The 23,028-nt window shown below is 59.8% G+C and overlaps 2 protein-coding genes across 12 annotated transcripts in view; both read left to right on the top strand.

The window, feature by feature from the left end:
* Nucleotides 1-3,865, top strand: part of BRD4 (bromodomain containing 4) — a 63,988-nt gene extending 60,123 nt beyond the window's left edge. For all 7 annotated transcript variants that reach the window (XM_082073978.1, XM_082073980.1, XM_082073984.1 and 4 more), the window contains 2 exons: nucleotides 2,119-2,347; nucleotides 3,714-3,865. In XM_082073978.1, coding sequence (XP_081930104.1) covers nucleotides 2,119-2,347; nucleotides 3,714-3,782 — 298 coding nt within the window. In that variant the 3' untranslated portion in view covers nucleotides 3,783-3,865. The remainder of the gene's footprint in view (nucleotides 1-2,118; nucleotides 2,348-3,713) is intronic.
* Nucleotides 3,866-5,893: 2,028 nt separating this feature from the next.
* On the top strand, nucleotides 5,894-22,759 carry EPHX3 (epoxide hydrolase 3). 5 transcript variants are annotated; one of them, XM_082073964.1, is made up of 8 exons: nucleotides 5,894-5,959; nucleotides 11,144-11,408; nucleotides 13,495-13,580; nucleotides 15,507-15,805; nucleotides 17,208-17,311; nucleotides 19,704-19,852; nucleotides 21,201-21,441; nucleotides 22,194-22,759. In XM_082073964.1, exons 2-7 carry the CDS (start codon nucleotides 11,163-11,165, stop codon nucleotides 21,427-21,429), a joined length of 1,113 nt encoding a protein of 370 aa, XP_081930090.1. In that variant the 5' UTR covers nucleotides 5,894-5,959; nucleotides 11,144-11,162; the 3' UTR covers nucleotides 21,430-21,441; nucleotides 22,194-22,759. The 5 variants fall into 5 exon arrangements, with proteins under 5 accessions (XP_081930090.1, XP_081930089.1, XP_081930091.1 ...); XM_082073963.1 differs by having other exon boundaries at nucleotides 5,930-5,959; nucleotides 11,111-11,408; XM_082073965.1 differs by lacking the exon at nucleotides 5,894-5,959 and adding an exon at nucleotides 7,120-7,350.
* Nucleotides 22,760-23,028: the final 269 nt, after the last annotated feature.

Genomic DNA, 23,028 nt, shown 5'->3' with positions numbered 1-23,028 from the left:
AATGGCGCCAGAATCACCTCAGGGTCAAAATGGCGCCAGAATCACCTCAGGGTCAAAATGGCGCCAGAATCACCTCAGGGTCAAAATGGCGCCAGAATCACCTCAGGATCAAAATGGCGCCGGAATCACCTCAGGGTCAAAATGGCACCGGAATCACCTCAGGGCTCAAAATGGCGCCAGAATCACCTCAGGGTCAAAATGGCGCCAGAATCACCTCAGGGTCAAAATGGCGCCAGAATCACCTCAGGGTCAAAATGGCGCCAGAATCACCTCAGGGTCAAAATGGCGCCAGAATCACCTCAGGATCAAAATGGCGCCGGAATCACCTCAGGGTCAAAATGGCACCGGAATCACCTCAGGGCTCAAAATGGCGCCAGAATCACCTCAGGGTCAAAATGGCGCCAGAATCACCTCAGGGTCAAAATGGCGCCAGAATCACCTCAGGGTCAAAATGGCGCCAGAATCACCTCAGGGCTCAAAATGGCAGCACTAGAATCCCCTCAGGGCTCAGAATGGCTCTGGGGGTGCCCAGATGGGCTCCGGTTGCCATCCGAAGTGCCGCACGGTCTGATCCGCGGCACCGATCTGCTCTGATCGGCAGCACCATCCAGTTCCATGGCAGGAATCCGATCTCCTGGCGTGATCTGATCCGATCTCACGGCACGATCCCGTCCCAGCCCGCGGCACAAAGCTGAGCCTGTTATTTCGTGGCACAAATCTGATCCCATCTCGTGGCACAAACCTGATCTTGTGGCACAAATCCGATCCCGTTTCATGGCACAAATCCGATCTCGTGGCACAAATCTGATCTTGTGGCACGAATCTGATCCCATTTCATGGCACAAACCTGATCTTGCAGCACAAATCTGATCCAGTTTCGGTGCACAAATCTGATACTGTGGCACAAATCTGATCTTGTGGCACAAATCCGATCCCATTTCATGGCACAAATCTGATCTTGTGGCACAAATCTGATCCTGTTTCATGGCACAAACCTGATCCCATCTTGTGGCACAAACCTGATACTGTGCCACAAATCTGATCCAATTTAATGGCACAAATCTGATCCCATTTTGTGGCACAAATATGATATTGTGGCACGAATCTGATCCCATTTCATGGCACAAATCTGATCCCATTTCACGGCACAAATCTCATCCCATCTCGTGGCACAAATCTGATCCAATTTCGTGGCACAAATCTCATCCCATCTCGTGGCACAAACCTGATACTGTGCCACAAATCTGATCCAATTTCGTGGCACAAATCTGATCCAATTTCGTGGCACGAACCTGATCTCGTGGTGCAAATCTGATCCAGCTTTGTGGCACAAATCTGATCCCATCTCGTGGCACGACTCTGATCCAATTTCATGGCACAAATCTCATCCCATCTCGTGGCACAAACCTGATACTGTGCCACAAATCTGATCCAATTTAATGGCACGAATCTGATCCCATTTCATGGGACAAATATGATATTGTGGCACGAATCTGATCCCATCTCATGCCACAAATCCGATCCAATTTCCTGGCACAAACCTGATCTTGTGGCACGAATCTGATCCAGTTTCATGGCACAAATCCAATTCCATTTCACGGCACAAACCTGATACTGTGCCACAAATCTGATCCCGTTTCATGGCACAAATCTGATCTTGTGGCACAAATCTGATCCCATCTCGTGGCACAAATCTGATCCCATCTCATGGCACAAATCCGATCCAATTTCCTGGCACAAACCTGATCTTGTGGCACGAATCCGATCCTGTTTCATGGCACAAATCCGATCTGTGGCACAAATCTGATCCCATTTCATGCCACAAACCTGATCTTGTGGCACAAATCTGATCCCATTTCATGGGACAAATATGATCTTGTGGCACAAATCAGATCCCATCTCATGGCACAAACCTGATCTTGTGGCACGAATCTGATCCACTTTCCTGGCACAAACCTGATCCCATTTCATGCCACAAACCCGATCCCATTTCACGGCACAATCCCGCTCTCCTGCCCCAAACCCAACCAGACCTCCCGGCACAATCCCCCCCCGCCCTCTCCAACCCCCCACAACCCCCAGAGCCGCCCGTCCCCATTTGGGCGCCTGTTTCGGCAGGAGCCGGGAGGACGAGGACGCCATGGAGCAGGCGCGCCGGGCGCACGAGGAGGTTCGGCGGCGCCAGGAGCAGCAGCAGCAGCAGCAGCAGGTGACGGCGGTGACGGTGACGGCGGCGGCGGCGGCACCGCAGGCCCAGAGCTCGCAGCCCCAGGCCTCCCAGTCCATGCTGGACCAGCAGCGGGAGATGGCCAGGAAGAGGGAGCAGGAGCGGAGGCGCCGGGAAGCGGTGAGGACGGGAACACGGGGGCGCTGAGGCATTCACAGCATGGCAGGGGTTGGAAGGGACCTCAACGCTCATCCATCCAACCCCCCCGGAGCGGGAACACCCAGCTGAGGTGACACAGGAACGTGTCCCTGTCCTTGAACTTGAACTGAGGGGCCACAACTGGACACACTATTCCAGATGTGACACACTATTCCAGATGTGGCCTCCCCAGGGCAGAGCAGAGGGGAAGGAGAACCTCTCTGACCCACTGACCCCCCCCTTCTAACCCCCCCAGGTCCCATTGGCTTCCTGGCCACAAGGGCCCAGTGCTGGCTCAGCCACAGCACCCGCTGTTCCCAGCTGGTCTCCCATCCAAGCACTGACCGGGCCCGACCCTGCTTAGCTTCCCACATCAGACGGGATGGGGCGTTCTCTATGGCCGTATATATTATATATATATGTGTATATATATGTTCCCCAAGTATACCCTGATAGTATCTGAACTAAAAGGCAGAGTAGAGGGCCAGGAGAACCTCTCTGACCTACTGACCACCCCCTTCTAACCCCCCCATGTACCACTGGTCTCCCATCCAAGCACTGAACGGGCCCGACCCTGCTTAGCTTCCCACATCAGATGAGACCGAGCATTCCCCAGGGTGCTATGGCTGTATATATATTATATATATATATATATGTTCCCCGAGTACATCCTGATAGTATCTGAACTAAACCCTTTTTTCAAGGGCAGAGCAGAGGGGCAGGAGAACCTCTCTGACCTACCGACCACCCCCTTCTAACCCCCCCCATGTCCCATTGGTCTCCCATCCAAGCACTGACCGGGCCCGACCCTGCTTAGCTTCCCCGATCAAATGAGACGGGGCGTTCTCAGCATGCTATGGCTCTATATATTACATATATATATGTTCCCCAAGTATATCTTGATAATATCTGAACTAAAGGGCAGAGTAGAGGGGCAGGAGAACCTCTCTGACCTACTGACCACCCCCTTCTAATCCCCCCAGGTCCCATTGGTCTCCCATCCAAGCACTGACCGGGCCCGACCCTGCTTAGCTTCCTCAAAATGCAAAACAATTCCCCAGTTTTCCCCCCAAAATTAAAATCTTGGGGTTGATAAATTTCTGAATATTTAGAAAAACTTCTGAGAATTCTGAAAAATTTGTGAGAATTTTAAAAAATTCCAAGAATTTTAAAAAAATATATAGAAAATTGCTGAGTATGCACAAAACATCTTTGAGGATGCAAAAAAATTCCCTCTAAAAAATTGCATCGAATCCTGAAAAATTCCCCAAAAATGCGCCAAAACTGGAAAATTTCCCCCAAATTGACGCGTTTCCCTTTAATTCCCTTTAATTTCCGTTAATTGCAGATGGCGGCGACGATCGACATGAATTTCCAGAGCGATTTATTGGCAATATTCGAAGAAAACCTTTTCTAGCGGTGCCTGGAGATTTTGGGCTCATTTCCTCCGGATTTGACTCTTTAAAAAAAAAATGAAAAAAATGGAAAAAAAAGCAAAAATTTTCCTTTTTTTCCCCCATTTTCCCCAGCAGGAAAAAAAAGAAACAAAAAAAGCTTCGGACTTTCCGTTAAGTGTTAAAAAAGAGGTGAAATAGTTGCGGGCTGGAGCTCGGGCGGCGCAGGGAGCGGCGGGTCTGCCTTACCCCCCCCCCACGGACTTATTTTGGGTCATTTTCCTTCGTTTTCCTCAGTTTCCCCCCATTTCGCAGCAAAAGACGCCGAGAAAAATCCTCCAGACTTGACGGCAAAATCGCAACCCGGACGCAAAATAAGGTGCCCCCCCCCCCCATATATTATATTGATATTCACTGTATATCCCGGGGTGATTTTTGGGTTGATTTCGCACGGTTTTGGGGGGTTTTGGGGGAGTTGGGTTGGGGGTTCGCACCCAAAAGGCACCGGTAGAATGTGGTGGCTGGTTGGGGGGGGGGGGAGTTGGGCGGGGAAAGGGGGCGGGGCCATGTGTAGCCCCGCCCCTTCACGCCTTTGGGGGCGGTTCCTCCCCTTTTTCCCGCCTTTTTTTTTTCCCCCTTTTCCCACCTTATTTCTTTCCCCTTTTTTCCTCCTTTTTTCTCCTTTTTCTTTTTCTCATTTTTCTCCTTTTTTTCTCCTTTTTTTCTCCTTTTTCTCTTTTTCTCATTTTTTCTCTTTTCTCCTTTTTTCTGCTTTTTCTCTTTTTCTCATTTTTCTCTTTTTTCTCTTTTCTCCTTTTTTCTCCTTTTTCTCTTTTCTTTTTTCCTCTTTTTTCTCTATTTTTCCTCTTTTTTCCTTTTTTCCTTTTTCCTTTTTTCCTTTTTTCCTTTTTTCCTTTTTTCCTTTTTTTCCTTTTTTTCCTTTTTTTCCTTTTTTCCTTTTTTCCTTTTTTCCTTTTTTTTCCTATTTTTTCTCTTTTTTTCCTCTTTTTTCCTCTGTTTTCTCTTTTTCTTCCTCTTTTCCTCTTTTCCTCTTTTCCTCTTTTCCTCTTTTCCTCTTTTCCTCTTTTCCTCTTTTTTCCTCTTTTTTCCTCTTTTCCTCTTTTTTCCTCTTTTTTCCTCTTTTTTCTTTTTTTCCTCTTTTCCTCTTTTTTCTCTTTTTTCTTTTTTTCCTCTTTTTCTTCTTTTCTTTTTCCTCTTTTTTCCTCGTTTTTCCCTCTTTTCTTTTTCCTCCTTTTCCTATTTTCCTCTTTTCCTCCTTCCCCCATCCCCTCCCCCCTCCCCCAAAAACCCACCATTTTCTCTTTTATTTTATTTTTTTTACTCTTCTTTCCCCCTTTTCCCCCTCAAGTTGATTTTTTAAAAAAAACAAGAATAAAACCCCAAAAATTAAACCCCCACAAGCGCCACCAAACCCCGGTCGCCCCGTTTCCCGCGGCCCCGGCGCCCCCGCTCGTTCATTAATTACCGCGCTGTTCTTTAATTGCTCCGGCGGGTTCGTCCCCACTCGGTGCCATAAACCCCGCCCCCTTCTCCCCCCGCCCCCCCCGCTCCCGCCGCCGCGTTTCCCGCGTTTCCCGCCGTTCCCGCCGCCGCGTTTCCCGCCGTTCCCGGGAAGTCGCCGCCGCGGCCGCGAATTAAACGCAGCTCTTGGGTTTTGTACAAAAATCGCCGCGTTTCGCCCCATTTCTTTGCCCCCCACACCCCCCTTCAAGCGACAGGGACACGGGTTGGGGGAGGGAGGGGGTGGAACATTCCATTAAAATCGGAGAAAATATGTAAAAAAGAATTGAAAATTCGAAATGGACATTGAGAAGTTTTCGAACTTCACGGGGAAATTTAAAGGGGAAAAAAAGCAGCAAAAGGAAAGGAAAAAAGGTACAAAAGTGGGGGAAAAGGGTAAAAATTAAATAATAAGAATAAAAGTGGCGAAGCGGGGAGGGGGGAAAAAAAAAAAAGAAAAATTTTTTAAAAATATACAGAAATTGGTGCGTTCGGGTCCCGGTTCCCCCCCTCCCCAACTCTGGGGGTGGTTCCCGCCCCTCACGTGACTCCTCTCGCGGTCCCATTGGCTGCCGCTCGCGCGGCCCCGCCCCCTCGCTGCCGGTGGCGACCAATGGGCGGGAGGGGGCGGGGCCGCGCGCGGCTGAGCTCGGGCGGGAGGAGGAAGCGGCGAGAGAAGGTCGGGAAGGGGGGGGAGGGGGGGGCGGTGACAGGGAGCGGGACAGAGGGACAGGGGGACAGGGGGACGGGGACACGGGACAGGGGGACAGGGACATGGGACAGGGGGACAGGGGGACAGGGGGACAGGGACAGGGGGACAGGGACAGGGGGACAGGGACATGGGACAGGGGACAGGGGGACAGGGGGACGGGGACACGGGACAGGGGGACAGGGACATGGGACAGGGGGACAAGGGACAGGGACCTGGGACAGAGACATGGGACAGGGGACAGGGGGACAGGGACACAGGATAGGGACAGGGGGACAGGGACATGGGGACAGGGACCTGGGACATGGGGACAGGACAGGGGGACAGGGACAGAGGGACCAGGACAGGGACAAGGGGACTGGGGACAGGAACTGGGACAGGGGGACAGGGACACAGGACAGGGGGACCCAGGACAGAGGGACAGGGACATGGGACAGGGGGACAGGGACAGAGGGACAGGGACTAAGGGACCAGGGACAAGAACCAGGACAGAGGGACAAGGACACAGACAGAGGGACAGGGACATCAGGACAGGGGGACAGGGACAGGGGGACAGGGACATGGGACAGGGACATCAGGACAGGGGGACAGTGACATGGGGACGGGGACACAGGACAGAGGGACAGGGACATGGGACAGGGACACAGGACAGGGGGACAGGGACAGAGGGACAGGGACATGGGGACGGGGACATGGGACAGGGACAGGGGGACAGGGACACAGGACAGAGGGACAGGGACATGGGGACAGGGACACCAGGACAGGGACTATGGGACCAGGGACAAGAACCAGGACAGAGGGACAGGGACACAGACAGAGGGACAGGGACATGGGACAGGGGGACAGGGACACAGGACAGGGACACAGGGACATGGGACAGCGACATCAGGACAGGTGGACAGGAACACTTGGGGACAGGGACTAAGGGACCAGGGATGAGAACCAGGACAGAGGGACAGGGACACAGGACAGGGACTAAGGGACCAGGGATGAGAACCAGGACAGAGGGACAGGGACACAGACAGAGGGACACAGGACAGGGGGACAGGGACATGGGGACGGGGACATGGGACAGGGACAAGGGGACAGGGACACAGGCAGAGGGACAGGGACATGGGGACGGGGACATGGGACAGGGACAGGGGGACAGGGACATGGGACAGGGACATCAGGACATGGGGACAGGGACACAGGACAGGGGGACAGGGACATGGGGACGGGGACATGGGACAGCGACCTCCCCATGGGGGGACCCCCAGTGCCAGGGACACCCCGATGTCGTGACAAGCCCGTGACGGGGACACCGAGGTGACGACGGGGACACCGAGGTGACGACGGGGACACCGAGGTGACGGAGACACGTTGGTGACGGGAAAACCCCCTTGTTGTGCCACCCTGGTGACACTGAGGGGACAGGGACACCCCCATGATGGGACCCCCTGGTGTGAGGGGACACCTGGTGACATGGGACATTGGGTGACCCTGGTGATGTGGCACAACAGGGGAGGGACACGGTGGTGGCAGAGCCACCCTGGTGATGGTGACACCCTGATGGTGACACCCTGATAATGGGACAGCCCAGTGACACAGCACCCAGGAATGGGGACAACGGGGACACCCTGGGGACATGGGCACATGGCCATCTTGGTGATGGGGCCACCATGGGGATGGGGCCACCTTGGTGACACGGCCACCGTGGGGATGGGACACCTGGTGACATGGGACCCTGGGGATGGGGCCACCATGGGGATGGTGACACCCTGGTGACATGGGACATGGGGACATCATGGGGATGGGGACACCTTGATGACATGGGACCCTGGTGATGAGGCCACCATGGGGATGGTGACACCTTGGTGACACGGCCACCGTGGGGATGGGACACCTGGTGACATGGGACACTGGTGACATGGGACATGGGGACATCATGGGGATGGGGACACCCTGGTGACATGGGACCCTGGTGATGAGGCCACCATGGGGATGGTGACACCTTGGTGACACGGCCACTGTGGGGATGGGACACCTGGTGACATGGGACACTGGTGACATGGGACCCTGGGGATGGGGCCACCATGGGGATGGTGACACCCTGGTGACACGGCCACCATGGGGATGGGACACCTGGTGACATGGGACACTGGTGACATGGGACATGGGGACATCATGGGGATGGGGACACCCTGGTGACATGGGACCCTGGTGATGAGGCCACCATGGGGATGGTGACACCTTGGTGACACGGCCACCATGGGGATGGTGACACCCTGGTGACATGGGACCCTGGTGACATGGGACATGGGGACATCATGGGGATGGGGACACCTTGATGACATGGGACCCTGGTGATGAGGCCACCATGGGGATGGTGACACCTTGGTGACACGGCCACCGTGGGGATGGGACACCTGGTGACATGGGACACTGGTGACATGGGACCCTGGGGATGGGGCCACCATGGGGATGGTGACACCTTGGTGACACAGCCACCATGGGGATGGGACACCTGGTGACATGGGACACTGGTGACATGGGACCCTGGGGATGGGGCCACCATGGGGATGGTGACACCTTGGTGACACAGCCACCATGGGGATGGGACACCTGGTGACATGGGACACTGGTGACATGGGACCCTGGGGATGGGGCCACCATGGGGATGGTGACACCTTGGTGACACAGCCACCATGGGGATGGGACACCTGGTGACATGGGACACTGGTGACATGGGACCCTGGGGATGGGGCCACCATGGGGATGGTGACACCCTGGTGACATGGGACCCTGGTGACATGGGACATGGGGACATCATGGGGATGGGGACACCTTGATGACATGGGACCCTGGTGATGAGGCCACCATGGGGATGGTGACACCTTGGTGACACGGCCACCATGGGGATGGGACACCTGGTGACATGGGACACTGGTGACATGGGACATGGGGACATCATGGGGATGGGGACACCCTGGTGACATGGGACCCTGGTGATGAGGCCACCATGGGGATGGGGCCACCTTGGTGACACGGCCACCATGGAGATGGGACACCTGGTGACATGGGACACTGGTGACATGGGACCCTGGTGACATGGGACATGGGGACACCATGGTCATGAGACACCCTGGTGACATGGGATCCTGGTGATGGGGCCACCATGGGGATGGTGACACCCTGGTGACATGGGACCTTGGTGACATGGTCACTACGGGGATGGAGCCACCATGGGGATGGGACACCTTGGTGACATGGGACCCTGGTGACATGATCACCATGGGGATGGAGACACCATGGGGATGGGACACCATGGTGACATGGGACCCTAGTGACATGGGACCCCAGTGACATGGTCACCATGGGGATGGGACATCCTGGTGACATGTGACCTTGATGACTTGGGACATGGGGACACCTTGATGACATGGGACCCTGGTGATGGGGCCACCATGGGGATGGGACACCATGGTGACATGGGACCCTGGTGCCTTGTGACATGGGGACACCCTGGTGAGATGGGACCTTGGTGACATGGGACCCCAGTGACATGGTCACCATGGGGATGGGACATCCTGGTGACATGGGACCCTGGTGACATGGTCACCATGGGGATGGGACACCCTGGTGACATGGGACCCTGGTGACATGGTCACCATGGGGATGGGACACCCTGGTGACATGGGACCCTGGTGACATGGTCACCATGGGGATGGAGCCACCATGGGGATGGGACACCATGGTGACATGGGACCCTAGTGACATGGGACCATGGTGATGTGGTCACCATGGGGATGGGACAACCTGGGGACATGTGACGTGGGGACACCCTGGTGAGATGGGACCTTGGTGACATGGTCACCACGGGGATGGGACACCCTGGTGAGATGGGACCTTGGTGACATGGTCACCATGGGGATGGGACACCCTGGGACATGTGACCCTGGTGACATGGTCACCACAGGGATGGGACACCATGGGGACATGTGACCCTGGTGCCATGTGACATGGAGACACCCTGGTGAGATGGGACCTTGGTGACATGGGACCTTGGTGACATGGTCACCATGGGGATGGGACACCCTGGTGACATGTGACCCTGGTGCCATATGACATGGGGACACCCTGGTGACATGGGACCCTGGTGACATGGGACATGGGGACACCTGGTGACATGGTCACCATGGGGATGGAGCCACCATGGGGATGGGACACCATGGTGACATGGGACCCCGGTGACATCGTCACCATGGGGATGGGACACCCTGGGGACATGTGACCTTAATGACTTGGGACATGGGGACACCTTGATGACATGGGACCCTGGTGATGGGGCCACCATGGGGATGGGACACCATGGTGACATGGGACCCTGGTGCCTTGTGACATGGGGACACCCTGGTGAGATGGGACCTTGGTGACATGGGGCCCCGGTGACATGGTCACCATGGGGATGGGACACCCTGGTGACATGGGACCCTGGTGACATGGTCACCATGGGGATGGAGCCACCATGGGGATGGGACACCATGGTGACATGGGACCATGGTGATGTGGTCACCATGGGGATGGGACACCCTGGGGACATGTGACGTGGGGACACCCTGGTGAGATGGGACCTTGGTGACATGGTCACCACAGGGATGGGACACCCTGGTGAGATGGGACCTTGGTGACATGGTCACCACGGGGATGGGACACCCTGGTGACATGTGACCCTGGTGCCATGTGACATGGAGACACCCTGGTGAGATGGGACCTTGGTGACATGGGACCTTGGTGACATGGTCACCATGGGGATGAGACACCCTGGTGACATGGGACCCTGGTGACATGGTCACCATGGGGATGGGACACCCTGGTGACATGGGACCTTGGTGACATGGGACATGGGGACACCCTGGTGACATAGTCACCATGGAGATAGAGCCACCATGGGGATGGGACACCATGGTGACATGGGACCCTGGTGACATCGTCACCATGGGGATGGGACACCCTGGGGACATGTGACCTTAATGACTTGGGACATGGGGACACCTTGATGACATGGGACCCTGGTGACATGGGACATGGGGACACCCTTGTGCCACGTGACCCTGGTGCCACGTGACCCTGCTTCCCCAGCCACCCCAGGGGCTGGTTTCCCCGTGTCCCCAGGTGTCCCCAGGTGTCCCCAATGCTGCTGTCGCTGTGCTGGCTGCTGCTCGCCCCCACCCGCCTCCTGCTGGCCCTGCGCCGCCTGCTGGCCCGCCTGGGGGTGGCGGTGGCCGCCATGGCCGCCGGGGCAGCCTATGGGCTCTGGGGGGTGTTGCTGCTGCTGCGCCGCGGCCCCCGCTGCACGTTTTGGTGGCGCCTGCGGGACCGACCCCCCCCCGGCCTGGCCGATGGTACATTCGGGGAGCACCGCTACCTGCGCCTCAAGGTGGGGGGGGGGGGATTTGGGGGGGTCTGGGGGGGGGGTTGGGGTTAATTGGGGGTTGGGGGCTTGGGGGGGGCTTGGGAGCATTTGGGGGGTGCCCAATGGGGGGGGTTGGGGGGTCTGGGGGTTTTGGGGGGAGTCCAGGGGGGGTTGGGGTTAATTGGGGGTTGGGGGCTTGGGGGGGGGCTTGGGAGCATTTGGGGGGTGCCCAATGGGGGGGTTGGGGGGGTCTGGGGGTTTTGGGGGGAGTCCAGGGGGGGTCTTGAGGGTTAATTGGGGGTTGGAGGCTTGGGGGGGGGGTCTTGGGAGCATTTGGGGGGTCCCCAATGGGGGATTTGGGGGGGTCTGGGGGTTTTGGGGGGAGTCCAGGGGGGGTCTTGAGGGTTAATGGGGGGTTTGGGGGCTTGGGGGGGGTCTTGGGAGTATTTGGGGGGTCCCCAATGGGGGGTTTGGGGGGGGTGTGGGGGTTTTTGGGGGGTCCAGGGGGGGTCTTGGGGGTTAATGGGGGGTTTGGGGGCTGGGGGGGGGGCTTGGGAGCATTTGGGGGGTCCCCAATGGGGGGGTCTGGGGGTTTTGGGGGGAGTCCAGGGGGGGGTCTTGAGGGTTAATGGGGTGTCTGGGGGAGGTTGGGGGGTTTGGAGGGTTAATTGGGGTCTGGGGGCTTGGGGGGGTCTGGGGGTTTTGGGGGGTCCCGGGGAGGGTCTTGAGGGTTAATTGGGGGTTTGGGGGCTTGGGGGGGGGCTTGGGAGTATTTGGGGGGTCCCCAATGGGGGGGTTTGGGGGGGTCTGAGGGTTTTTGGGGGGTCCAGGGGGGGTCTTGGGGGTTAATGGGGGGTTTGGGGGGGAATCCAGGGGGGGTCTTGGGGGTTAATGGGGGGTTTGGGGGCTTGGGGGGGGGGGTCTTGGGAGCATTTGGGGGGTGCCCAATGGGGGGGTTAGGGGGGTCTGGGGGGAGTCCAGGGGGGGTCTTGAGGGTTAATTGGGGGTTGGGGGCTTGGGGGGGGTCTTGGGAGCATTTGGGGGGTGCCCAATGGGGGGTTTGGGGGGGTCTGGGGTTTTGGGGGAGTCCAGGGGGGGGTCTTGGGGTTTTGGGGGGAGTCCGGGGTGGGGTCTTGGGGGTTAATGGGGGCTTTGGGGGCTTGGGGGGGTCTTGAGGGTTAATGGGGGTCTGGGGAGATCAGGGGTTTGGGGGGTCTTGAGGGTTTTGGGGGGTCCTGGGGGTTAATTGAGGGTTGGGGGGCTTGGGGGCGTCTTGAGGGTTAATGGGGGGTCTGGGGGAGGTTGGGGGTTTGGAGGGTTAATTGGGGGTCTGGGGGCTTGGGGGGGTCTGGGGGTTTTTGGGGGGTCCAGGGGGGTCTTGAGGGTTAATGGGGGGTTTGGGGGCTTGGGGGGGTCTTGGGAGTATTTGGGGGGTCCCCAATGGGGGGTTTGGGGGGGTCTGGGGGTTTTTGGGGGGTCCAGGGGGGGTCTTGAGGGTTAATGGGGGGTTTGGGGGCTTGGGGGGGGTCTTGGGAGTATTTGGGGGGTCCCCAATGGGGGGTTTGGGGGGGTCTGGGGGGTTTTGGGGGGAGTCCAGGGGGGTCTTGAGGGTTAATGGGGGGTTTGGGGGCTGGGGGGGGGGCTTGGGAGTATTTGGGGGGTCCCCAATGGGGGGTTTGGGGGGGGGTCTGGGGGTTTTTGGGGGGTCCAGGGGGGGTCTTGGGGGTTAATGGGGGGTTTGGGGGCTGGGGGGGGGGCTTGGGAGCATTTGGGGGGTGCCCAATGGGGGGGTCTGGGGGTTTTGGGGGGAGTCCAGGGGGGGTCTTGAGGGTTAATGGGGGTCTGGGGGAGATCAGGGGGTTTGGGGGGTCTTGAGGGTTTTTGGGGGTCCTGGGGGGGTCTTGAGGGTTAATGGGGGGTCTGGGGGAGGTCAGGGGGTTTGGGGGGGTCTGGGGGTTTCTGGGGGGGCCCCGGGGGGGTGGTGAGATTTGGGGGGTCTCGGGGGGGTCTGGAGGATTTGGGGGTAGGGGGCGGGGTTATGTGTGGGGGGCTCAATTTAGGAGGGTGGGGGGGGAACCCACTGACACCCCCATTGTCCCCCCCCCCCCAGGAATCGGGGCTGCGTCTGCACTACGTCACTCGGGGTCCCCCCGACGCCCCGTTGATGCTGCTGCTGCACGGGTTCCCCCAGAACTGGTGGGTGTCCCCAAGGGTGGCACCATTGTCACCTCCCCAGGGCTGGGGGTGTCACTGCTGTCACCTCCCAGGGCTGGGGGTGTCCCCAAGGGTGTCACTGCTGTCACCTCCCCAGGGCTGGGGGTGTCACTGCTGTCACCTCCCCACAGCTGGGGGTGTCCCCATGGATGTCACCGATGTCGCCTCCCAGGGCTGGGGGTGTCACTGCTGTCACCTCCCAGGGCTGGGGGTGTCACCGCTGTCACCTCCCCAGGGCTGGGGGTGTCACTGCTGTCACCTCCCAGGGCTGGGGCTGTCCCCAAGGGTGTCACCATTGTCACCTCCCCCAGAACTGGTGGGTGTCCCCATGGATGTCACCGCTGTCACCTCCCAGGGCTGGGGTGTCCCCAAGGGTGGCACCGCTGTCACCTCCCAGGGCTGGGGGTGTCCCCAAGGGAGGTGACACTGACCACCATCCCTCAGTGTCACCACTGTCACCTCCCCAGGGCTGGGGTGTCCCCAAGGGTGGCACTGCTGTCACCTCCCCCACAGCTGGGGGTGTCCCCAAGGGAGGTGACACTGACGACCAACCCCCAATGTCACCGCTGTCACCTCCCAGGGCTGGGGGTGTCCCCAAGGGTGGCACCGCTGTCACCTCCCCCAGAACTGGTGGGTGTCCCCAGAACCATTGGGTGTCCCCCGAAGCTGTGGGTGTCCCCATGGGTGCCACCACAACCACCTCCCCAGCACCACTGGGTGTCCCCAGAACCAGTGGGTGTCCCCAGAACCAGTGGGTGTCCCCATGGTGTCACCACGGCCACCTCCCCAGAACCAGTGGGTGTCCCCAGAACCTGTGGGTGTCCCAATGGGTGTCACCACTGTCACCTCCCCAGCACCGCTGGGTGTCCCCAGGGGAGGTGACACTGACCACCGCCCCATGGTGACACCACAGCCACCTCCCCACAACCAGTGGGTGTCCCCATGGGTGACACCACTGTCACCTCCCCCAGAACCGTTGGGTGTCCCCAAGGTGGGGGTGACACCACTGTCACCTCCCCCAGAACCACTGGGTGTCCCCAGAACCGTTGGGTGTCCCCATGGGTGACACCACTGTCACCTCCCCCAGAATCACTGGGTGTCCCCAGAACCGTTGGGTGTCCCCATGGGTGACACCACTGTCACCTCCCCCAGAATCACTGGGTGTCCCCAGAACCGTTGGGTGTCCCCATGGGTGACACCACTGTCACCTCCCCAGAACTGGTGTGTGTCGCCAAGGTGGGGGTGACACCACTGTCACCTTCTCCAGAACCAGTGGGTGTCCCCAGAACCAGTGGGTGTCCCCAGACCTGTTGGTGTCCCCATGGGTGTCACCACTGTCACCTCCCCAGAACCAGTGGGTGTCCCCAGAACCAGTGGGTGTCCCCATGGTGTCACCACTGTCCCCTCCCCAGAACCACTGGGTGTCCCCATGGGTGTCACCACTGTCACCTCCCCAGCACCACTGGGTGTCCCCAGGGGAGGTGACACCACCCACCACCCCATGGTGACACCACAGCCACCTCCCCACAACCAGTGGGTGTCCCCATGGGTGACACCACTGTCACCTCCCCCAGAACCGTTGGGTGTCCCCAAGGTGGGGGTGACACCACTGTCACCTCCTCCAGAACCAGTGGGTGTCCCCATGGGTGACACCACAGCCACCTCCCCAGAACCACTGGGTGTCCCCAGGACTGTTGGGTGTCCCCAGGGGAGGTGACACCGACTGCCACCCCATGGTGACACCACAACCACCTCCCCAGCACCAATGGGTGTCCCCAGCACCACCGGGTGTCCCCAGAACCGCCGCGTATCCCCATGGGTGCCACGACAACCACCTCCCCAGCACCCCCGGGCGTCCCCAGGGGAGGTGACACCACTGTCCCCACAACGTCCCCATTGTCCCCGCAGGTTCTGCTGGCGCTTCCTGCTGCAGGAGCTGGGCGGCCGGTTCCGCGCCGTGGCGCTGGACCTGCGCGGCTACGGCGCCTCCGACAAACCCTGCGGCCGCGACAGCTACCGCCTGGAGCTGCTCCTCGGGGACATCCGCGAGGTCATCGAGGCGCTGGGGACACCCCCGGGGTCACCCAAGTGCGTCCTGGTGGGACACGACTTCGGGGGCCTCCTGGCCTGGGAGGTGGCGCTGAGCCACCCGGAGCTGGTGGACAAGCTGGTGATCATGGCGGCGCCGCATCGAGCGTGGATGGCAGGTGACGCGGCCTTGGGGACACCTGGGGGGGTGGGGACGTGGTGGTGGCATTGGGTGGCAGCTCTTGGTGATGGTGTTGGGTGCCACCTGTCACTGGTTGTGTGGTTGGGCGCCATCTCTGGTGGCCGTGACGTCAGGTCCCGTCTCTTGGTGATGCCATTGGGTGCCATCTCTTGGTGACACCATTGGGTGCCATCTGACCACACCATTGGGTGCCACCTCCAATGACCACACCATTGGGTGCCACCATTGTTGGGTGCCACCTCCAATGACCACACCATTGGGTGCCACCTCTCATGGCCAATGCCATTGGGTGCCACCTCCAATGACCACACCATTGGGTGCCACTGTTGGGTGCCATCTCCATGACCACACCATTGGGTGCCACCTCCAATGACCACACCATTGGGTGCCACCATTGGGTGCCATCTCCAATGACCACACCATTGGGTGCCACTGTTGGGTGGCACCGTTGGGTGCCATCTCCATGACCACACCATTGGGTGCCACCTCTCATGGCCAATGCCATTGGATGCCATCTCCAATGACCACACCATTGGGTGCCACCATTGGGTGCCATCTCCATGACCACACCATTGGGTGCCACCTCTCTTGGTCACACCATTGGGTGCCATCTCCAATGACCACACCATTGGGTGCCACCATTGGGTGCCACCTCCAATGACCACACCATTGGGTGCCACCTCTCTTGGTCACGCCATTGGGTGCCATCTCCAATGACCACACCATTGGGTGCCACCATTGGGTGCCACCTCCAATGACCACACCATTGGGTGCCACCTCTCTTGGTCCCGCCATTTGTTGCCATCTCCATGACCGTGCCATTGGGTGCCACCATTGGGTGCCACCTCCAATGACCACACCATTGGGTGCCACCTCTCATGGCCAATGTCATTGGGTGCCACCTCCAATGACCACACCATTGGGTGCCACCATTGGGTGCCACCTCCAATGACCACACCATTGTGTGCCACCGTTGGGTGCCATCTCAAATGACCACACCATTGGGTGCCACCATTGTTGGGTGCCACCTCCAATGACCACACCATTGGGTGCCACCTCTCTTGGTCCCGCCATTTGTTGCCATCTCCATGACCGTGCCATTGGGTGCCACCATTGGGTGCCACCTCCAATGACCCCACCATTGGGTGCCACCTCTCATGGCCAATGTCATTGGGTGCCACCTCCAATGACCACACCATTGGGTGCCATCTCCATGACCACACCATTGGGTGCCGTATCACATCCCACCTCCCGGCCAACGCCACCAGGTTCCACCTCCCATGGCCAAGGCCGTTGGGTTCCCAATCTCACAGCCATCCCGTGAGGTGTCACCTGTGGCGGTGGCACCCGTGGGTGACACGGGTGTCCCCCCGGCGCAGATTTCACCGCCTGCCACCCCAGCCAGCTGCTGCGCTCCAGCTACGTGTTCCTGTTCCAGCTGCCGTGGCTGCCCGAGCTGCTGCTGGCGCTCGCCGACTTCCAGGTGGGTCCCCATGCTGTCCCCACGCTGTCCCCACACTGTCCCCATGGCCCCATGCTGTCCCCATGGCCCCACGCTGGCCCCTGTCACCTCCTGTCCCAACCCAACCCAAGAAGATGGACCATCCCCGTGTCCCCACCTTGTTCCCTTGGTCCCACCTCGGCTCTACATCCTCATCTTGTCCCCATGTCCCCCCATTGTCCCCTTGTCCGCACCTCATCCCCATGTCCCCACCTCATCCCCATGTCCCCACCTTGTCCCCAAGTCCTCATCTCATCCCCATGTCCCCACCTCATCCCCATGTCCCCACCTTGTCCCCCTCTTGTCTCCTTGTCCCCACTTCATCCCCTTGTTCCCACCTCATCCCCACGTCCCCACTTCATCCCCATGTCCCCACCTTGTCCCCAAGTCCTCATCTCATCCCCATGTCCCCACCTCATCCCCATGCTCCCACCTTGTCCCCATGTCCCCATCTTGTCCCCTTGTCCTCACCTCATCCCCATGTCCCCACCTTGTCCCCTTGTCCCCACCTTGTCCCCTTGGCCACTCCCTGTCACCTCCTGCCTCAACTCAACCCAAGATGCCCCATCCCCATGTCCCCACCTTGTCCCCATGTCCCCACTTCATCCCCATGTTCCCACCTTGTCCCCATGTCCCCACTTCATCCCCATGTCCCCACCTTGTCCACTTCTTGTCTCCTTGTCCCCACTTCATCACCTTGTCCCCACCTCATCCCCTTGTTCCCACCTTGTCCCCATGTCCCCACCTCATCCCCATGTCCCCACCTTGTCCCCAAGTCCCCATCTCATCCGCATCTCCCCATCTCATCCCTATGTCCCCACCTCATCCCCATGCTCCTACCTGTCCCCATGTCCCCATCTTGTCCCCTCAGCCACCCCCTGTCACCTCCTGTCCCAACCCAACCCAAGAAGATGGACCATCCCCATGTCCCCACCTTGTTCCCTTGGCCCCACCTCATCTCTACATCCTCATCTTGTCCCCATGTCCCCCCATTGTCCCCTTGTCCTCACCTCATCCCCATGTCCCCACCTTGTCCCCTTGTCCCCACCTTGTCCCCTTGGCCACTCCCTGTCACCTCCTGCCTCAACTCTACCCAAGATGCCCCATCCCCATGTCCCCAACTTGTCCCCATGTCCCCACCTCATCCCCATGTCCCCAACTTGTCCCCATGTCCCCACTTCATCCCCATGTCCCCACCTTGTCCCCATGTCCCCACATTGTCCCCATGTCCCCACTTCATCCCCATGTCCCCACCTCATCCCCACATCCCCACCTCATCCCCATGTCCCCACCTTGTCCCCACATCCCCAACTTGTCCCCATATCCCCTCCCTGTCCCCTCCCGTCCCACCCCCCGCATCCCTTGTCCCACGGGGGTGTCCCTGTGTCCCCCCGCATCCCTTGTCCCATGGGGTGTCCCCATGTCCCCCCGCGTCCCTTGTCCCATGGGGTGTCCCCATGTCTCCCCTTGTCCCTTGTCCCTTTGGGGTGTCCCCGTGTCCCCGTGTCCCTTGTCCCACGGGGTGTCCCGCGTCCCTCGTCCCACGGAGTGTCCCATGTCCCTGTGTCCCTCGTCCCACGGGGTGTCCCCATGTCCCTTGTCCCACGGGGTGTCCCGTGTCCCCCTGTCCCTTGTCCCATGGGGTGTCCCCATGTCCCTTGTCCCACAGGGTGTCCCATGTCCCCGCGTCCCTTGTCCCACAGGGTGTCCCTGTGTCCCTCGTCCCACGGGGTGTCCCTGTGTCCCTTGTCCCATGGGGATGTCCCCGTGTCCCTTGTCCCACAGGGTGTCCCTGTGTCCCCGTGTCCCTTGTCCCATGGGGTGTCCCCATGTCCCTCGTCCCACGGGGTGTCCCCATGTCTCCCCTCGTCCCTTGTCCCTTTGGGGTGTCCCCGTGTCCCCGCCTTGTCCCTCGTCCCATGGGGGTGTCCCCGCGTCCCTTGTCCCACGGGGTGTCCCGTGTCCCTTGTCCCACGGGGTGTCCCGCGTCCCCATATCCCTTGTCCCACGGGGTGTCCCATGTCCCCATGTCCCTCATCCCACGGGGTGTCCCTGTGTCCCTTGTCCCATGGGGGTGTCCCCGTGTCCCTTGTCCCACGGGGTGTCCCATGTCCCCGTGTCCCTCGTCCCACGGGGTATCCTGTGTCCCCCCGTGTCCCTCGTCCCACGGGGTGTCCCCATGTCCCTCATCCCACGGGGTGTCCTGTGTCCCTCATCCCACGGGGTGTCCTGTGTCCCTCGTCCCACGGGGTGTCCCTGTGTCCCTTGTCCCATGGGGGTGTCCCCGTGTCCCTTGTCCCACGGGGTGTCCCTGTGTCCCTTGTCCCATGGGGTGTCCTGTGTCCCTCGTCCCACGGGGTGTCCGGTGTCCCAGCTGATCCGGACGGTGCTGACGTCCCCGTGGTCGGGGGTCCGGGACCCCGCGCGCCGCCTGGGCCCCCGCGAGCTGGAGTGTTACCTGTTCGGGCTGGCGCAGCCCGGGGGGCTCAGCCCCCCCGTGCACTACTACCGAAACCTCTTCCGGTGGGGGGCATGGGGGGGGCATGGGTGGGGGTCACTGGTGGGTGGCCATGAATGGCTTATGGGGGGGGGGACATGGGTGGGGAGTCATGGGTGGATCATGGGTGGGGGGGACATGGGTGGGGGACATGGGTGGGGGGACATGGGTGGGGGTCAGGGGTGGGGGTCATGGGTGGGGAAAATGGGTGGGGGGACATGGGTGGGGGGACATGGGTGGGGGGGTCATGGGTGGGGGTCAAGGGTGGGGGGACATGGGTGGGGAAAATGGGTGGGGGACATTGGCTCATGGGTGGGGGGGACATGGGTGAGGGTCATGGGTGGGGAAAATGGGTGGGGGGACATGGGAGGATCATGTGTGGGGGACATTGGTGGGGGACATGAATGGCTCATGGGTGGGGGACATGGCGGGGGGACATGGGTGGAGAGTCATGGGTGGGGAGACATGGGTGGGGGACATGGGTGGGGGGACATGGGTGGGGGACATGGGTGGGGGACATGAATGGCTCATGGGTGGGGGACATGGGCGGGGAGTCATGGGGGGGATCGTGGATGGGGGACATGGGTGGAGGATCATGGGTGGGGGACATGGGTGGGGAACATGGGTGGGGGACATGGATGGGGTCATGGGTGGGGGTCATGGGTGGATCATGGGTGGGGGACATGGGTGGGGGTCATGGATGGGGACATGGGTGGGGGTCATGGGTGGGGTCATGGGTGGGGGTCATAGGTGGATCATGGGGGGGGGACATGGGTGGGGGTCATGGATGGGGACATGGGTGGGGGTCATGGGTGGATCATGGGTGGGGGACATGGGTGGGGGTCATGGGTGGGGGACATGGGTGGGGAAAATGGGTGGGGGGAACATGGGTGGGGGTCACGGGTGGGGGACATGGATGGGAGACATGGGTGGGGGAAATGGGTGGGGGGTCATGGGTGGGGGACATGGGTGGGGGGGATCATGGGTGGGGAAAATGGGTGGGGGACATGAATGGCTCATGGGTGGGGGACATGGGTGGGGGACATGGATGGAAGACATGGGTGGGGGGGTCATGGGTGGGGGACATGGGTGGGGGGGGTCATGAGTGGGGGTCACCCTGTGTTTTGGGTGTCCCCCCCATTGGCTGCTCCATTGGTGCTCCTATTGGGGTCCCCCATTGGGTGCTCCCATTGGGTTCCCCCATTTCGGGGTCCCCACTGGGTGCTCCCATTGGGTGCCCCATTTCGGGGTCCCCATTGGGGCTCCTATTGGGTTCCCCCGTTTCGGGATCCCCCATTGGATGCTCCCATTGGGTTCCCCCATTTCGGGGTCCCCATTGGGTGCCCCCCAACCCTTTCCCCCCGCCCCTTCCAGGGACACCCCGATGCCGCGCGAGCCGCCCCCTCCCCCCACGCTGCTGCTCTGGGGCTCCCGGGACCGGTTCCTTGACCCCGCCCTCGGCCCCGCCCTCTTCCGGAGGCTCCGCCCCTCGGCCCGCCTGCACGTCCTGCCCGGCGCCAGCCATTGGCTGCCCGAGGAGGAGCCCCGCCTCGTGGCGCACCTCATTGGACAGTTCCTGGAGGGGGGGGAGGAGCATCCCTAGCGGCACCGATGGGTGGGGAGGGAGGGGGGGGGAGGAATAAACGTCACTGGGGGGTGACCCAACATCTGGGGGGGGGGGGGGTGTCAGTATGGGCGGGTTATGGGGGGGTGGTGACCCAACATTTGGTTGGGGGGGTGTCAGTATTGGGGGGGGGGGGGGGGGGGGGAGGTCATAGGGTGGTGACCAAACATCTGGGGGGGGGGGGTCAGTATGGGGGGGGGAGAGTAGGTGATTGGGGGGGTGACGCAACATCTGGGGGGGGGGTGTAGAATGGGAGGAGGTGAGGTCATGGGGGGTGACCCAATATATGGGTGGGGGTGTAAATGGGGGGGGGGGGGGGTTGACTCAACATCTGGATGAGGTTCCCTGAATCTGGGTGGGGGTGTGGACATCGAGGATGACCACAACATCTGGATGGGGATGTGGGACAAAACATCTGTATGATGGCGACAACATGGGGGGGGGGGGGGTGGGTGGGGATGTGAACAAAACATCTGGCAGATTAATTTGGCCATTTGGGTGTGTGGCCACATCTGGATGTGGCTTGAAAAAATGGGGTGCATGGGGTTCAACATTTGGGGTAAAGCTCAGTTGCTTGGGAACGGCCCCAAACAGCTGGAATGGATAACTGAACATCTGGATTCGACAAAATAAGGGGGTTTGGTGAATGTATGAACATCTGGATGTTGAGGCCATATCAGGTTGTATACACAGTTGTCCCAACATCTGGATGGGGCTCCCGTGTGATTGAGTCCCACTTACAGATGCGAGTCAACATCTGGATAGATATCCCATATATAAACAAGAACACTGATCTTTGTACGAGGATGGGAACATCTGGATCTGATCACAACATCTGGATAATGACCCTCACCGTCTTGAAAACCGTTATATGGATAGGATCTCAACATCTGGATTTGCTAAGCATCAACTGTGTGTCTACACATCTGGATGATGAATCTCCCCAGTTTGACCCTCAGCATCTGGATCGGATCTCAACATCTGGATCTCAATCCTCACCATTTGAGACCAAACATCTGGATGTGACCTCAACATCTGTCTTGGCCTATCAACATCTGGGTCTGTGTACACATCTGGATGTTGAATCTCCCCGCTTTGACCCCCAACATCTGGTTGGTCAAACCACTTCCAATTAAGTGCCTTGAACATCTGGATGTTGGTGGCTCATCTGGATCGGGACCCCAACATCTGGTTGGTTGGTGATCTGTCCAGCTGCTGACCCCACATCTGGAGGGGACCCCGGCGTCCGGGCGGTGCCTCCTGTCCCCAAGTGCCCTCAATAAATTGTTGTCACCAGTGGGTGACTCCCCAGCCGTGGGGAAGGGACCCAGGCATCCGGGGGGATGTGGGTGGCCCTGGGTGGGAGAGGGGGCACCCATGGGTCACAGTGCCCCCAGTGCCACCCATGGGTGACAGTGACAGCCCCAGTGTCACCAGTGCCACCCGTGGGTGACAGTGACAGTCCCCAGTGCCAAGAGTGCTGTGTCCCCAGTGCCACCCATGGGTGACAGTGACAGCCCCAGTGCCACCAGTGCCGTGTCCCCAGTGCCACCCATGGGTGACAGTGACAGTCCCCAG

The sequence above is a fragment of the Streptopelia decaocto genome (genome assembly GCF_964273445.1).
Source record: "Streptopelia decaocto genome assembly, chromosome: 29".
NCBI classification, from domain to species: domain Eukaryota; kingdom Metazoa; phylum Chordata; class Aves; order Columbiformes; family Columbidae; genus Streptopelia; species Streptopelia decaocto.
This window is presented reverse-complemented; position numbering and strand designations above follow the sequence as displayed.

Coding starts and splice junctions, on each gene's coding strand:
- EPHX3 (XM_082073964.1), top strand. CDS start 11,163: ATGCTGCTGTCGCTGTGCTGGCTGCTGCTCGCCCCCACCCGCCTCCTG. Junction 13,581..15,506: donor CACGGGTTCCCCCAGAACTG/GTGGGTGTCCCC, acceptor TTGTCCCCGCAG/GTTCTGCTGGCGCTTCCTGC. Junction 15,806..17,207: donor GCATCGAGCGTGGATGGCAG/GTGACGCGGCCT, acceptor CCCCCGGCGCAG/ATTTCACCGCCTGCCACCCC.